General features: G+C 38.4%; 1 protein-coding gene and 1 pseudogene across 2 annotated transcripts; both read right to left on the bottom strand.

The window, feature by feature from the left end:
* Positions 1-2,169: 2,169 nt before the first annotated feature.
* LOC129902958 (uncharacterized) lies at positions 2,170-4,494 on the bottom strand. Of its 2 annotated transcripts, none has more exons than XM_055978419.1 (5): positions 4,267-4,494; positions 4,087-4,180; positions 3,159-3,355; positions 2,997-3,047; positions 2,170-2,449 (listed from the first exon to the last, which is right to left on the bottom strand). In XM_055978419.1, exons 2-5 carry the CDS (start codon positions 4,103-4,105, stop codon positions 2,384-2,386), a joined length of 333 nt encoding a protein of 110 aa, XP_055834394.1. In that variant the 5' UTR covers positions 4,106-4,180; positions 4,267-4,494; the 3' UTR covers positions 2,170-2,383. The 2 variants fall into 2 exon arrangements, with proteins under 2 accessions (XP_055834394.1, XP_055834395.1); XM_055978420.1 differs by having other exon boundaries at positions 2,171-2,443.
* Positions 4,495-12,824: 8,330 nt separating this feature from the next.
* LOC129904771 (5S ribosomal RNA) lies at positions 12,825-12,942 on the bottom strand (annotated as a pseudogene).
* Positions 12,943-18,406: the final 5,464 nt, after the last annotated feature.

Genomic DNA, 18,406 nt, shown 5'->3' with positions numbered 1-18,406 from the left:
GTACTTTGCCCTCAAGTTTACTAAGTTATCCAAGTATTCTCCTTTATTGGTTGCCGACCCATGTGCCCGAATGAGTCAATTCATATCGAGGGTGTCCGACTTGGTTGCTAAGGAATGTCGTACCGCTATACTTGTTAAGGAGATGGATATATCTCGGTTTATGACTTTTACCAAATAAATTTAAGGAGAAAAGCTCAAGGAGATGAGGATGAGGGATTCTAAGAGGGCTCGGTATAAAGGTGGGTTCTCCAATGCTAGGACCAGTGGTAGTAGTGGAAGCTCTCAACAATGCCAAATCTTGAGGAAGAAGTTTGCTAAGGATAGGGTGTCATACCCTAAATCTCAAAGAGGAGGAGGTGTGAATGCTAGTAGCCCTTCTTTTTCTAAGTGTGCAAAGTGTGGAAAGAATCATAGAGGAAAGTGCTTGATGGGAACGAGTGCTTGTTATGGATGTGGAAAGATGGGCTATAAGCAATTTGAGTTCCCTCATGTTGCCAACAAGGGTGGACACGATCGTCCTCTAGGAGTCCTTGTGCAATAAGGCACCCAAGCTCAGCCCAAGGGTGACTAACATAAAAACTGATTATATGCCCTTCATACTAGGAAAGATGTTGATGAGACTCCCGATGTGGTCATGAGTATGTTACGAGTCTTTAACTTTGATATTTATGCATTGCTTGATCTGGGTGACAACTTGTCTTTCGTTACTCCTTACATTTCTATGAGATTTTATGTGTGCCCCAAAGTGTTAATAAAACCTTTTTTGGTTTGTACTCCCATTGGTGATTCGGTATTAGTAAAGAGAGTTTATAGAAATTATCCCATATGGGTCTTGCGTAGAGTTATTCCATGTGATCTTGTTGAACTTGACATGAATGACTTTGACATCATTCTTGGTAGGGATTGGTTACATGATGCTTATGCATCTATATGTTGTAGGACTCGTGTGGTTAAGTTTCACTTTCATAATGAGCCTATTCTTGAATGGAAGGGTAATGATTTCATGGTTAAGGGTCGATTCATCTCATGTATTAAGGACCGAAAAGTGATTTCCAAGGGGTCCATTTATCATATTGTGTTAGCTAGGGATGTCAATTCCAAAACTCCTACTCTTGAGTCGGACCTTATAGGTAATGAGTTTTTCAATATGTTTACCGATGCTTTGCCTAGTATTTCTACTGAAAGGAAAATTGACTTTGGCATAGATTTTCTTCCCGATACCCAATCTATTTCCATTCCTCTTTACTGTATGGCTATGGTGGAAATTAAGGAGTTGAAAGAACAATTGAAGGATTTTTTGGATAAGGGTTTTATAAGACCGAGTATTTCACCATAGGGTGCTCCTATGTTATTTGTTAGGAAGAAAGATGGGTCACTCCGAATGTGTATAGACTATCGACAATTGAATAAGGTCACCATAAAGAACAAGTATCCAATTCCAAGGATAGATGACTTGTTTGATCAATTACATGGAGCAAGCTACTTCTCTATGATTGACCTCCGTTTCGGTTTTCATCAATTGAGGGTAAGGGAGTGCGATATTCCTAAAATAGCCTTTCAGACAAGGTATGGTAATTTTAAATTTATAGTAATGTCGTTTGATTTGACTAATTCTCCCGCTATATTCATGGATTTGAGGAATCATATTTTCAAGCCTTACGTGGACATGTTTGTAGTGGTGTTCATTGATGACATCTTAATTTATTCTTAAAATAAGGAAGATCATATGGGTCACTTAAGGATTGTGTTGCAAACATTTAGAGAGAAGCTATTATTCACTAAATTTAGTAAGTGTGAGTTTTGGCTGAGGGAAGTTGTATTTCTTAGCCATGTGGTGTCCGGTGATGGGATTAAAGTAGACCTAAAGAAAATAGAGGCGGTTAAGAATTGGCCAAGACTAGGGGTGGGCGTTCGGTATTCGGTTCGGTATTTTCAAAATTTAGATTCGATAATTCGGTAATCGGTAATTCAAAGTATATACCAAATACCGAACTTTCAAACTTCGATTCGGTAATTCGGTAATCGGTAAATAAAAATTCGGTTCGGTACGGTATTCGGTAATACCCAAATTGTTGCCTCTGTTGACAGTGTACAAGAAAAGAAATATTTGGTAGAAAACATCGTGAATTTTCTGTAAATGGATTTTTTTAGATTTCATTTACTCCACAACTATCAATTGAAGATAGAATGTAGGCAACAACCACTTTCAACAATAAGTTAATGTAATGTACATTTTGTCATGGTTGAAAACGTCGGAAACATTTGGATAAATATTCCAACAAGATTAATATTTGTCAAACTCAGTTCTTGTGCTCTATTTTGTCTACATCAAGATGCATACTTATCACGAGGTTATAAAAATGAGAGTCTTCACTTGCACTTATCACATACTTTTCGTCCGAACTAAATGAAGCTGCAATTTGGCTGCTTGTATTTCGGAAACCTGATGCTACCACAAAAATAGAACATGTGGTTTAGAGAACACATGTATGATGTTGTTTTGAACTCTCCAAAAGAGTATATAATAGAGAAAATACCTCTAAACTTATAGATCAAGACTTGGTATTCAAAAATGGAGTCGTAAATATAATCGAAAAAGGGGGAAATATAACTAAATGCAGCTCAAAATGCATTACCAAGTCATATTGGAACAAGCATTACGGAGGAAATTAAAGGAATACAATAAGAAAGCAGTGAGAAGAGCCTCACAAAGAAATTCCCCCTTCACATTAAGCAGAATAGTTCTTAAAACTACATAAGCAAGAGGGAAATTTCCAAGCTTAACAACAATAACAAACCCAGTGTAATCCCACGAGTGTGGTCTGGGAAGGGTAGTGCGTACCCAGACCTTACCCCTACTTTGGAAGGTAATTTTCAATTTAATATCATTGAATCATTCATACGTAACATATTACAACAATATAAGTCATGTGTATATTAGAGCAACTAACTGCACTGCAATTGTAGAAGAAAGACTAAAAAATAAGAGACTCTACCTTGATTCTCTTTGTTAACACTTCGAGCTCAGATTCAGTTACCAAGTCTATCTGTCAACATAATCAGAAGAACATAAACTGAAATATAGGCTTCCAAAGATTGATTGAACCTACAGCAGGCTATGAAAAGAGTAACCAAGTAAAAGCTAGAAGCTGCCTTACCTTGTTCAAGATAATACGATCTGCATAAGCCACTTGTTCGACAGCCTCATTCGACACAAATCTGGGTTTTACCTTATTTAAATGTTGCAAGGAGTGCTTGCAATCAACCAATGTAACGACTCCATCAAGTTTGACATGTCTTGAAACCAATTCATCAGAACAAAATGTTTCAATAACTGGACCAGGCTTCGCAAGACCTGGAAAACAAGTAGCAACTCAAAGGAGTGGTTAGGAAGATGATAAACACTCACTAAACATGAGTTATGAATATCCACTTCTAAAGAAAAACATGCTACGGGGATTTAGTCAGACCAAGATGCATAATTAGTATTTAGTTTGTATTTTACAGGGGCCTCATGATGGGCTAAACTACGGAAACCCACCTTTCGTGGTTTTGTTTTTTCTTTGCCCTGCTTCTCCCAGTGAGGGAGAGGGTCTACAAAGGATTGTTCATTTCAGAAAGCTAGTAAGCAACATTCAGCAATATTGAAAACACATTTCTGTCAGCAATGCCAGTGGACAATAACTTTCCCACCCCATTTAGAGTGCTATTGAAGTATCCCATGAAGTTACAACAGATTACAGACCTAAACGAAGGCTTCATGCAATACAGTGGAAGATGAGAGTAATAATAGAAATAAACGAAACTGCACTAGTCATTACAAATTGAATGAAGTTACATGCTTCCTAGTCCCAGGCATCTGAATTTCATTTGAATCACCATCAGGAACAGACAATATATCAAAACATAAGATCAACACTACATATGCATATGCATATGCATATGTTTCCCTCTTTTTTCCCACTCTTATCACTGCATCAACATTGTTCGAAGGAGAAGGAAGCAATTCAGTACAAGCTACCTTTTGGATTAATGCAAATCTACGTCTACGAGGATTTGTTTAAGGCACATAAATTTAATCCATACCTCTAAACTTATAGATCATATCTGATCCGTCAAAAATTCTGATACGAGAATCAGCTGAAGTTATAAGCACTTCTGATGGATTCCATGGGGCAAACTGGAAATAAATGTGTTCAGCTTTCAATAGATCTTGAAGAAAAGAAAACTGTCCATAGAAACAGTAGATCTAGAAGAGGGAAATACCTGTAGTAGTGAAGTTGAAGGGCTGAAGCCTGAAGGCGGCGTGAATGGCAGAAGGAGAACTTCAATAGTAGTGAAGTATTGAGATGAATACAGTGTGTAATGTGTTAGTCTGTTAGGGTTAGGGTATGTTGAAGACAATTGGGCTGGATTAAATTATAGGAATGGGCCTATACCCTTTATGTTTAAAAATTAAAAGAAATTTTTAGGAGCCCAACAGAAATAATTCGGTATTCGGTAAATTCCGAATACCGAACGGGATAATTAATAAATACCGAAACCGAAACCGAAATACCGAAATTTAATATTCCGGTACCGAATACCGGACCCAAGTACCGAATACCGAATACCGAAATACCGAAATAGCCGGTTCGGTTCGGTAATTCGGTTTTCGGTATTTTATGCCCACCCCTAGCCAAGACCATTATCTCCTTCGGACATTAAAAGCTTTTTGGGCTTAGCCAGATAGTATAGAAGGTTTGTTAAAGGGTTTTTGCTATTGCTTCGCCTTTAACTAAGTTGACACAAAAGAAGGTGGAATTTCAATGGTCGGATGAATGTGAGAAAATTTTCTAACTATTGAAGGATCATCTCGCGTCGGCTCCTATTTTGATATTGCTTGAAGGTTCAGATGGGTTTGTTATTTATTGTGAGGCTTCACGTGTTGGTATGGGTTGTGTCTTGATGCAACATAGTAAGGTTATAGCCTATGCGTCTAAGCAACTTAAAGTGCATGAAAGGAACTATCCAACCCATGATCTTGAACTTGCGGCAGTTGTGTTTGCTTTGAAAAGTTGGCGCCACTATCTTTAAGGGGTGTATGTTGATATGTTCAATGACCACAAAAGATTTCAATATGTATTTAGCCAAAGGAAGTTGAACCTTAGGCAAAGGAGGTGGTTTGAACTCCTAAAAGACTATGACATGAGCGTATTGTACCATCTAGGTATGGCAAATGTTGTAGACGATGCTCTTAGTGGGTTATCTATAGATAGTGTTGCACATGTTGAGGAAAGCAAGAGGGAATTAGTTAAAGAGGTCTATAGGTTGGCACTTTTAGGTGTGCGGTTGGTTGATTCCAATGAAGGAGGCGTTCTTATACATAATGTGGTTCAGAATCGTCTCTTGCAAAACATGTCTAGGCCAAACAAGACAATGATTTGATTTTAGTTAAATTGAATAAGTTGGTTGCTGAAAATGCCATTGAGGCTTTCTCCCTAGGGAGAGATGGGGTGCAACGTTACCAAGGTTATTTGTGTGTTCTAAATGTTAATGGATTAAGAGAGTTGATATTGAATAAGGCTCATAGTTCTCAGTATTCAATTCATCCAGGATCCACCAAGATGTATCATGATTTGAGGGAAGTGTATTGGTGGAATGGCATGAAGAAGGACCTAGCGGAGTTCGTGGCTAAGTGTCCTAATTATCAACAAGTGAAAGTTCAATATCTGGGAGGTCTAGCTCGAGAAATCAAAATCCCTACTTTGAAGTGGGAAGATGTGAATATGGACTTTATCACGGGTTTCCCTCGTACTAGGAAATAACATGATTCTATTTGGGTCATTGTGGACCGGATGACCAAATTGGTGCAGTTTCTAGTGGTCAATACATCTTATGGTGCCGAAGATTATGCTAAGTTATACATTCAAGAACTTGTGAAACTTTATAGTGTTCCTTTATCGAGAGGTACCCAATTCACTTCACATTTTTCAAAGTCATTTCCGAAAGGTCTTGGTACTAGAGTCAAGCTAAGTACCTCTTTCCATCCTCAAACCGATGGACAAGTCAAAAGAACAATTCAAACCTTGGAGGATATGTTAAGGTCATGTGTGATTGATCTTAAAGAAAGTTGGGATGAGCATTTGCCATTGATTGAGTTTTCCTATAATAATAGTTTTCACTCTTGCATCCAAATGGCTCATCTTGAAGCCTTGTATGGGAGAAGATATAGGTATCTGGTGGGGTGGTTTGAAGTGGGTGAGATGGCATTGATTGGTTCAGATTTGGTAGTTGACGCAGTGGAGAAAGTAAGACTCATAAGAGAGAGATTGAAAATGGCTCAAAGTCATGAAAAGTCCTATTCGGACACTAGGAGGAGAGAGAGCTTGAATTTGATGTGGATGATATGGTATATTTGAAGATTTCACATATGAAAGGGGTAATGCGGTTTGGTAAGAAAGGGAAGTTGAGTCCTAGATATGTAGGACCCTATAGAATATTGAAGCGCATTGGCAAAGTAGCATATGAGTTTGACTTGCCACTTGAGTTGGCTTTGGTTCATCTGGTATTTCAAGTGTCAATGTTGAGGAAGTTTGTGGGTGATCCAAATTCTATTGTGTCAATGGATAATGTGAGTATTGAAGATAATTTGACTTATGAGGAGGTCCCGATTGAGAGTTTAGACCGGCAAGTGAAGAGGTTAAGACATAAAGACGTTGTGTCTATCTAAGTGTTATGGAGGAATAAAAAATTAGAGAATGCTACGTGGAAAGCGAAATCGAACATGATGAAGCATTATCCGTATCTCTTTCCTTCCACTCAAGCCTAAAGGTACTAAGTTTTTCATGATCAAATAGATTAAACTCCTACGTTTTAGTTCCATATGTCATTCATATGCATTCATGATTCATGAAAATAATTTTCTCTCAAAGACTATGTCTTATGTTAAGTATGAAGTTTACATGTTCTATGCATTTTTTAAATTGTCTTCATGTTCATGTTGGGTTGCTAGTCCTTTTTCCATATCCTACCTATATTAGTTGAATCTCATTCGAGGACGAATATTCCCAAGAGGGAGATATTCTAACATTCCTAAAAAATGCTTACAAGTGCTTTAAGAATGCCCTAGGGAATAGGCCGCTCAAGTAATGCATTATCCTTAATCTTTTTGGCAAATTCGAGTTCGGAATATCGATCAAAGGGTCAAAACCTACGGGAAAATGGTCTCGGTGGATTTTTAGGACTCGTATATCAAAAGATAGATTTTTTAATAAAACTGCGCAAAATGGTAAAGTGCGCAGCAAGTCCGCATCGCAGACTTTCTCCCATTCAGTGCAATATTTTTTGAGTCAAAATCAGGACAAAATCTCATTCGCTCAAAATTTGCCTATCAGGGAACACCTTCGCGTCACAGACCTGGGCGATGGTTTTTGTCCAAATTTAATTTTTTAGTAAGGGCACTTTAGACTTTTCCCTAATTATTAGTCAATTAACCTAGTCATTTTTATGACTTAATTCAGCTCTATAAATTAACCTAAACCTCTAATTCTATTCATTCTTCTACAATCCACCTACACAAATATTTCTATCTCTACAAAAGACTCTCAAGGACTCCATTGAAGACTTCAAGTAAATTCACTCAAAATTTTCAAGTTCTTCCAAATTATTTGGTTTTCTCAGTTAAGGTATGTTGGTATTGATTCATGGATTCTTTTATCCATAAAGTCCAATCAATTTCTCAACTTTTCTATCAAATTAAAATATGATATTTTATGGGTATTATGATCTCTAGTCCAATTGCATGAATTCTGATTCAAATTATGAGTATTAGTCTATTTTGATATAAATTGATGGTTATTGCATTGAATTGAAGAGTTTTTTCATGAATTCTCCTATATTGATCTCTAGAGTTCATGATGTAAATTATGAGTATTTTCAATTATACTTTTTAATGATATCATCTTTATGAATTATGTATGGGCTGATAGAAAGTATATGATCATGCATGTTTCCAAATAAATTTCATGATTTCCAAGTCAATTGATTATGCAATTGAGTTTTACTCTAAGTTCAAGATATGAATTTCATGCAAGTTATGAAGTAAGGTGACTTAGGGACCTATGTGGTGACCTAGGACCTAACTATATGAATTATGCAAATATGATTGTAATGATGAAAGGACAATTCTCACATTACAAGTATGTTATGAAAATGAGCTACTCTATGATTTTAAACCTATGATCATGTCACGACCCAACCCCGTGGGCCGCGACTGGGGTCCGACCTGGACCCCTGTTTACATAACTGTCGACTACAGTCAAATTGGACTATGTATAACGTGATACTGCTCACAAAAACCTCAATGGGTTAAAAAAAATTTATATTCGTATAGCCTCCTAGATATAGGAACCAAACACATGAACCCAATGGGTGATAAAATATCCATACACGTATGGCCCCTTTCATTTGCATCATGTCATGAAAGGGCATGCAAGCCGATAAGGCTACCATGTCATAAGAACATTTACAACTGAACAAACTCACAACAACCCACATATACATATGTCTAAAGACCTCTAAGAATAGGAACGACAACATATGACGGGACAGGGCCCCCGCCGTACCCCTGCATAAACAAATATATACATCGCAGGACCAGTACTCAAAAGCTAGGCTCCGAAATAGTGAAGCACTTCCAACATAGCTGAGCAGAAATCCTAAGCTGGCGGATCTCCGAAATGAACATCTGTACCTGTCGGCATGAAACGCAGCCCCCCGAAGAAAGGGGGGCAGTACGAAAAATGTACCGAGTATATAAAGCATGGACTGTAATAAGTAAAGTCGTTACTAGAGCATAATATGCAAAAAGGAGCAAAATATTCAGAATATCAAAATGCTTTTCATAATCACTAATAATGTATGCAGAAAAACATATGACACATCCGGCCCCATTAAGGGACTCGGTGAACAAATACAAAATGTTGCCGCCGCCTCTTCACTTGCCCCACAACACATCATAACACCAGAGTAGAGAATATCTCCATAACAAATCATATCATGTTAGATGGTCATATCAGATCATATCATACCATATGTGTACATGGCACATCGTAACTCCACAAAACCCATGTACAGGTCGTACCTGCCCCCTCACGTTGGGGCACGGCGAACAATGCAGAGAAGTACGCATGATAACAAAACCTGGCTCGGGCTCGGTGAAGGAAACGTTGAGGCATCCACGAGTGGAGTAGTGAGGAACTATATGCAATTTAAATCATATTTGAGACTCGACGGAATAATCAAAATGAGCTTTCCTTTAAAATCGAGAAAAAAGTCATATCAAGTACCTTTTGAAAGTCACTATGGACTATATCAAAATAGAACTTCTGGGAATCATATATATGTATCAAGTCATAACAAAATATCTTTTGGAAGTCGAAAAATTGGCCATCCTAGTGGCTTTAAGAATAGGACTTCTTGGGAATCATATGGAAATCATATACTTGTTTCGTAAAAACCATGCCAAAAAGGGAGATTAGCTTTATATACTTATGTCAAATCAAGTTAAGAGAAGGAATAAGATTTACATACTTATGCCAAAGAAATACTAAACTAAAGTATAAGCCTTACATACGTATGCCAAAACATGCCAAAAGAAGGAAACATTAGCTTTACATACCTCTTATGAGTTACTCTTTATCCCATTCGCCTCGTCGTCCTTTGAACCTATTCAACATGAAAGTAATACGAATATCAACCACTCTTAACTTTCCAGCATCTTAGGTGGCACCTTAGTATTAATGGAATCTATTTCCTTAGTCGTTTCCCCAATAGTTCTGTTATTTGCTAAGGCGTCGACGAAAATTGGGCAGCACCTCCCCTATAATGTGCCCTATCCAAATTTCCAATTAGGTCCCTAAGACCTACAGACAACCAACCACAACAACCTGCAGCAATTCACACCAACAATATACAACATAAACTCCAAACGACTTATTAAAAAATACGGTAGCACAATAGGGCGTCTAGTCTTTATTTTGTAACGCCTTTCATTATACGCAATGAGGGGTCGTGTGGATTCAACCAGCAGCACCCTAACACACATTAGAACATATTTAGTCCCTGAAACAACACACCACACCCCTGCAGCAGCACCTCACACGAACAACACTATCCTTCGACGACAATTTAACTATAGCAATTCCAATTTAGTTTATTTCGAACGTCGAGCATTTCTACGACATTCTTAAACTTCAAGTAGAATACAAGGGGTTTAATACACCATATAACAACACCATAAACTTCAAATTGAAAGAATAAACCTTACCTTTCCCAAAATTGTTAAAACTCGCCAAACCTATCAAAACGTGAACTCTGGACAGCCCACTATCTTATATTGTCGCTTAGTTTCGGAGGGGTAATTGAGGGAGACAGGATTTGTGGCCTCAATGAAAGTTATAGAAATGTGTATCAAGGTCACAAAAAAAATTGAATTACCCCTACATCAATTTTGTACGAAAAGATATGCCAAAAATACCCACAGTTGTCCGTGTAGGATTTCCAAAATAAAATCTGGGCAGTACCTCCTCTACACTTCATCACGCTTTTTCGCGAAGCTAAAAGCAAAACTGGATTTGAAAGTCTAAATAAAAGTTATAGACATATTAAATACATTTCCAAAACATATTGAATCACCCTAAACTAAGCTATACACAAGAAGTTATACCAATATTACTAACAATTATCCCCTCCAAAAATGGGTCTATTCCCTAGCGTTTTCTCTTTAAGTTTCTCTTAGTTTTCCAAGTGAAGAACTGAAAATATGGTTCTGTAGGCATCATAATATACATATATACACCTCCACGTAATTGAAGAACACCGTAGATAATTAATTCACGGAAGAAAAGTGAAGAACTTACCTTAATTTCCTCCAATTTGTGGCTGTTGTTGTGAGCTCTCTTTCTCTCACGATTTTCTCTCTATTTTTATTCAAGTTTATGGCTAAAAATGACTTAATAGTCATCCATACATAGATATATATCTTTTTGGAGAGTGACACATGTCAGCCCCTAAGGGTGACAGGTGTCACACCCTTAGGCAGCCACCTCAATTATGCAACCAATCCATGGCTGCCACGTGGCAGGTGGGGTCCACCCTATAGTGTATCACCTGCTGCCATGTGTCACTTTCATGTGATTCCATGTGTACCTATCACGTGCTTCCATGTGTCAAGTAGGTGAGTCACCTACTTGCTTTAAATAGGTGCGTCGTTTCCTTATTACTCTTCTGTGGGTTCGTAATTTCGTCGCACTTTAAGAGCCTATGTATTCCTTGCTACTTAGTCTCAACACGCACTCTAGTAGCTTAAGTACGTAAGACCTCCAAGTTGGTAGTTTACACGATTTAATCGAGTCCTACGACTCATTTCTCGGCCTCCAACTCCTTTCAATTTTTTATAACCCTATTTCCAATCTTCCTTATTATGAAGCATTTCGTTCTCCTTTCCTTGGAGTGATTTGATAGCATTATAAACTATCCGACTAACATAACGAATTTTAAGAAACTTAAGAGCCTTCCCAGAAACTTGAGAAGTTTAAGAAGCATTCTAAGGTACCAAAGTACGGGGTGTAACATCCTTCCCCCCTTTAGAACATTCGTCCCCGAATGTTAACTAGCCTCATAAAGTCTTACGAGTGCTTCAGGATTCTTCTGTACTGGCTGCCGTTCATAGGCGTTGCATTAACTCATATGGTCTATTTAAGAAGGTAGATAACTTGTAGGCATAGGGAACATGTGATATTTATTTTCCATTACTTCTTTCCAGTTCCTTTACCACACATCATATTGCACCCTTTACACGAACATGTGTAGGAGGTTAAAGTAGCCCGAAAGGTGATTTAGCATCACCATACTAGTCTGTACGTACACCTGTATAGTTTCTTACTTCCTTCCTCTACTTATCCTTGAGTTTCCTCATATTTCAGTATAGGAGAGATCTATCATCCTTTCCTTGTTTTGCTGCTTGTACATCACAATATTAGTAGTCAGTAACTTAGTTACCAACGTCTTACCTTCAGTCGAGTATAGCCTGGCTATTCCTTACAGTATGTTTAAGTTCTCATCGTAATTCTCTTGTTGTATTCATACCCTTTGTATGCACCTATTTTTTGATGTCATACTATTCAAGTCCTTACTATTAATTCTTCGCACTGTCTCCGGTATCATGGCTTCTATCCGTTTATTGCTGGCCTTTAGATCTTATTAACTCATGTCAGTATGGGATCTCACTTGAAGCCACTTCCCCCCCTTTAGGGTGTACTCATGTCACTATCTATTGTGTTCTACCTTATGCCCTTATTTCCAATTTTCCAATACGTATAATTCTTTTCCAACACATTTGGTATACTGCACCATATCTACGCCTTCCTTTATATCTTCCATACCTTTGGTTGCCTAGGTACGACAACTTAACACAATCATGAGGTGCTAATCTAGTCTAATTATGGGTACTCGAGTCACGTAGCAATTTATTCGAAGCCACTTTCCATTTAGTTTGATCAACAACTAGCTAGGGCTTATAGTCGTTTCCAATCCTTAAATAGGCAGTACTTACCTTCCGATGCTCGGTGTTCCAAGCTTTGTCATAGTCCTAGACTTATCCCAGTAGGTACCACTTGTCCCTTTAATGAATTCACAATGCGCTAGTTGTTTTGCAAAGCTACATCCCCTATCTCAAAGGGTCTTACCATCTTTCACGGTGGAGTTACGTATCCACAATACTTCTTTATATCAACAATGCCATGCACGACCAACGTGTATATATACATGTATATCATCTCATATCACAGCCACACAGGGCTTCCTAGGGGGTCACCCATCCCAATATTACTCTTGCCCAAGAACGCTTAACTTTGGAGTTCTGATGGGATCTGGTACGTTAGTACTAGTATGATCGCATCCTCCCCCGTGGGGCGCATATCTATCGAAGAAGACGATGACCCAGCAGCTGATCTAGTAGGCCAAGCTGCACTGCCCAAGTTACCCTTCTTAGTTAGTCTTATCCTTAATATATCATTCTATCCATAACTACCAGTCTTCCCTAAATCATTTTCCTTTTATTTCAAGGAAAATTTGGGCAGAGTTTCCTTTGTATTTCTTACTATCTCAACACCTGCACGCAGAAAATGCCAACAATGCTTCACAGGGGCAATATGCATAAAGATACATATATACGCATCATATCACGTCATATCGCAGCCTCACAGGGCGCCCAATATCAACAATAGTATAAACTAATGGACTTACCTCGTATGTCCAACTTGAACTGCACCTGTTTAGACTTTCTGTCTACTTTTCCTTTCAATTTTCAACCTTACATGTCAACCGTAATTCAATACCTTACCTGGCACCTATCATTCGTGCCTTGCTTACCTGCGTGTTGTGTAACTTCCAATATCGTCAGTAACCTTTTTCTATCGATGCTGTCCTTCTGCTGAAATCATAAGTTAGTATGAGGAATTTCATTCCCTATGACTCGGCTCTATCGCACGATCATAGATATAAAAGAAAGGTAACATCCTAAATGTCCTGTAGCCTCTTGTCTATAGATGTGGTGCACAACACACCGATAAACAAGACTCTACTAGACACGCTCTGTAGACACTCCAAGGACGAACTGCTCTAATACCACTTCTATCACGACCCAACCCCGTGGGCCGCGATTGGGGTTCGACCTGGACCCCCATTTACATAATTGTCGACTACAGTGAAATTGGACTATGTATAACGGGATACTGCTCACAAAAACCTCAATGGGTTAAAAAAATTTCATGTTCGTATAGCCTCCTAGATATAGGAACCAAACACATGAACCCAGTGGGTGATAAAATATTCATACACGTATGGCCCCTTTCATTTGCATCATGTCATGAAAGGGCATGCAAGCCGATAAGGCTACCATGTCATAAGAATATTTTCAACTGAACAAACTCACAACAACCCACATACACATATGTCTACAGACCTCTAAGAATAGGAACGATAACATATGACGGGACAGGGCCCCCGCCGTACCCCTGCATAAACAAATATATACATCGCAGGACCAGTACTGAAAAGCTAGGCTCCGAAATAGTGAAGCACTTCCAACATAGCTGAGCAGAAATCCTAAGCTGGTGGATCTCCGAAATGAACATCTGTACCTGCAGGCAAGAAACGCAGCCCCCCAAAGAAAGGGGGGTCAGTACGAAAAATGTACCGAGTATATAAAGCATGGACTGTAATAAGTAAAGTCGTTACCAGAGCAGAATGTGCAAAAATGAGCAAAATATCCAGAATATCAAAATGCTTTTCATAATCAACGATAATGTATGCAGAAAAACTTATGCCACATCCGGCCCCATTAAGGGACTCGGTGAACAAATACAAAATGTTGTCGCCGCCCCTTCACTGGCGCCACAGCACATCATAACACCAGAGTAGAGAATATCTCTATAACAGATCATATCATATCAGATGGTCATATCAGATCATATCATACCATATGTGTACATGGCACATCCTAACTCCACAAAACCCATGTACAGGTCGTACCTACCCCCTCACGTCGGGGTACGGCGAACAATGCAGAGAAGTACGCATGATAACAAAACCTAGCCCGGGCTTGGTGAAGGAAACATTGAGGCATCCACGAGTGGAGTACTGAGGAACTATATGCAATTTAAATCATATTTGAGACTCGACGGAATAATCAAAATGAGATTTCCTTCAAAATCGAGACAAAAGTCATATCAAGTACCTTTTGAAAGTCACTATGGACTATATCAAAATAGAACTTCTGGGAATCATATATATGTATCAAGGCATAACAAAATATCTTTTGGAAGTCGAAAAATTGGCCATCCTAGTGGCTTTAAGAATAGGACTTCTTGGGAATCATATGGAAATCATATAATTGTTTCGTAAAAACCATGCCAAAAAGGGAGATTAGCTTTATATACTTATGTCAAATCATGCTAAGAGAAGGAATAAGATTTACATACTTATTCCAAAGAAATACTAAAATAAAGTATAAGCCTTACATACGTTTGCCAAAACATGCCAAAAGAAGGAAACGTTAGCTTTACATACCTCTTATGAGTTACTCTTTATCCCATTCGCCTCGTCGTCCTTTGAACCTATTCAACATGAAAGTAATACGAATATCAACCACTCTTAACTTTCCAGCATCTTAGGTTGCACCTTAGTATTAATGGAATCTATTTCCTTAGTCGTTTCCCCGACTAGTTCTGTTATTTGCTAAGGCGTCGACGAAAATTGGGCAGCACCTCCCCTATAATGTGCCCTATCCAAATTTCCAATTAGGTCCCTAAGACCTACAGACAACCAACCACAACAACCTGCAGCAATTCACACCAACAATATACAACATAAACTCCAAACGACTTATTAAAAAATACGGTAGCACAATAGGGCGTCTAGCCTTTATTTTGTAACGCCTTTCATTATACGCAATGAGAGGTCGTGTGGATTCAACCAGCAGCACCCTAACCCACATTAGAACATATTTAGTCCCTGCAACAACACACCACACCCCTGCAGAAGCACCTCACACGAACAACACTATCCTTCGATGACAATTTAACTATAGCAATTCCAATTTAGTTTATTTCGAACATCGAGCATATCTACGACAGTCTTAAAATTCCAGCAGCATACAAGTGGTGTAATACACCATATAAAAACACCATAAACTTCAAATTGAATGGAAAAACCTTACCTTTCCCAAAATTGGCCAAAACTCGCCAAACCTATCAAAATGTGAATTCTGGACAGCCCACTGTCTTATATTGTCGCTTAGTTTCAGAGGGTTAAATGAGGGAGACAGGATTTGTGGCCTCAAGGAAAGTTATAGAAATGTGTATCGAGGTCACAAAAATTTTTGAATCACCGCTACAGCAATTTTGTACGAAAAGATATGCTCAAAATACCGACAGCTGTCCGTGTAGGATTTCCAAAACAAAATCTGGGCAGTACCTCCTCTACACTTCATCGAAGCTAAAAACAAAACTGGATTTGAAAGTCTAAATAAAAGTTATAGACATATTAAATACATTTCCAAAACATATTGAATCACCCTAAACTAAGCTATACACAAGAAGTTATACCAATATTACTAACAATTATCCCCTCCAAAAATGGGTCTATTCCCTAGCGTTTTCTCTTTAAGTTTCTCTTAGTTTTCCAAGTGAAGAACTAAAAATATGGTTCCGTAGGCATCATAATATACATATATACACCTCCACGTAATTGAAGAACACCGTAGATAATTAATTCACGGAAGAAAAGTGAAGAACTTACCTTAATTTCCTCCAATTTGTGGCTGTTGTTGTGAGCTCTCTTTCTCTCACGATTTTCTCTCTATTTTTATTCAAGTTTATGGCTAAAAATGACTTAATAGTCATCCATACATAGATATATATCTTTTTGGATAGTGACACATGTCAGCCCCTAAGGGTGACACGTGTCACACCCTTAGGCAGCCACCTCAATTATGCAACCAATCCATGGCTGCCACGTGGCAGAATGGGGTCCACCCCATAGTGTATCACCTTCTGCCATGTGTCACTTTCATGTGATGCCATGTGTACCTATCACGTTCTTCCATGTGTCAAGTAGGTGAGTCACCTACTTGCTTTAAGTAGGTGCGTCGTTTCCTTATTACTCTTCCGTGGGTTCATAATTTCATCGCACTTTAAGAGCCTATGTATTCCTTGCTACTTAGTCTCAACACACACTCGAGTAGCTTAAGTACGTAATACCTCCAAGTTGGTAGTTTACGCGAGTTAATCGAGTCCTACAACTCATTTCTCGGCCTCCAACTCCTTTCGAATTTTTATAACCCTATTTCCAATCTTCCTTATTATGAAGCATTTCATTCTCCTTTCCTTGGAGTGATTTGATAGCATTATAAACTATCCGACTAACATAACGACTTTTATGAAACTTAAGAGCCTTCCCAGAAACTTGAGAAGTTTAAGAAGCATTCTAAGGTACCAAAGTACGGGGTGTAACAGATCATGCCTATGATATATGAAATTATGATTTCTATGCTATGTATGTATTCCGTGGTATTTGACTTAACATCGAATGGACTTGAGGTGGGGGCCCTACCAAAATCCCTAGTAGCAACCTTATGTCTTTTAAACTACGTTCCACAGTAGGTTGCCTTCATGGCCTAGCTATTGGATCCACTAGCATATGTATGACCCGTCTAGCGGGGTAGAGTCTACCTTGGAAAGTAGATTTCTCTTTTTCTTTTTGTTGTATTGGGAGACAACGGGATTCCATGTTACAGCTCGCATTATCTTATTGTCGGTTATGGTTCCTATCCCACATATGTACGACCTCATATTTAGTTTCATGATCTAAATTATGTTTTTCTAATGTTGTGGTCATTATGATTTTCTCATGATTTTACTCATCTCATCTTATCATGTGTCTTACTTGACCATTGCATCCCATGATTTAAGTTTCATGGCATGCCCTCATACTTTGTACATTCCAACATACTAATGCATACTTTTGCCTACATTGTCTCATAATGTAGGGGCTGAGATTGAAGATCATATTTGTCCACGTGGCTAGTTAAGTTTTCCTATCTGGCGGTGTTTGTGGTGAGTCCTCATTTATCGGGGACCAGTCACTGAGTTGGTTATTGTATTCAAGGACTTTTGTTATGTTTCATATAGAGGGTGAGCTAGGGAAATGTCTTAGCCCCCGCCCATGCTCATGAGTAGAGGCATCTAGTTGGACAAATTTTTCGAGTCTATGTTGTCATGTGACATTCTTCATTTACTATTCATAGTTTAGACTCTTTTATGATGTTTCTACTTTTACTTTACCTTATGTATGTTTATGGTATGCACAAGAGGCTTGGTTGGAGCCCATTCGGAGTTTCGATCGTCGTGTTATGACTAGGCCCTAGGTTGGGTCGTGACAAAAACATACTTCCCTCCTCAAGGATAACTTCTGGAGAAAGGTTTAGAGAATAGAGTCTGGGAGAACATCTTTCTTTTGCTCAAATGCACGAATCATAAGAATAAGGGTGCATCTTTTGAATAGACACACTTAAGAACACTAATGGGCTTCTCTTAGGACCTTGTGCAGTCTCTTTACCTTCTTAAGACTAAGTGTAACTTATCAATAAGGATCTTAGCTTTACTATTCCAACCACCTTGAGTATGAGAGATAGTTGAACGAATTTAAGTGATGCATTAATTTGAATAAGTTCCTTAGGGGACAACTTTATTGCACAATCAAGAATTTGGAAGAAGGGAAACTTTACCTAGATATTCATATTCCCTCATTTATAGAAGTAGGGACCTCACAACCATAAAAAAATATCTATTTACACGGATTCATA

The sequence above is a fragment of the Solanum dulcamara genome, chromosome 9, assembly GCF_947179165.1.
Source record: "Solanum dulcamara chromosome 9, daSolDulc1.2, whole genome shotgun sequence".
Lineage (NCBI taxonomy): Eukaryota > Viridiplantae > Streptophyta > Magnoliopsida > Solanales > Solanaceae > Solanum > Solanum dulcamara.
Note: the sequence above shows the minus strand (reverse complement) of the source record. Positions and strands in the feature narration are given on the sequence as shown.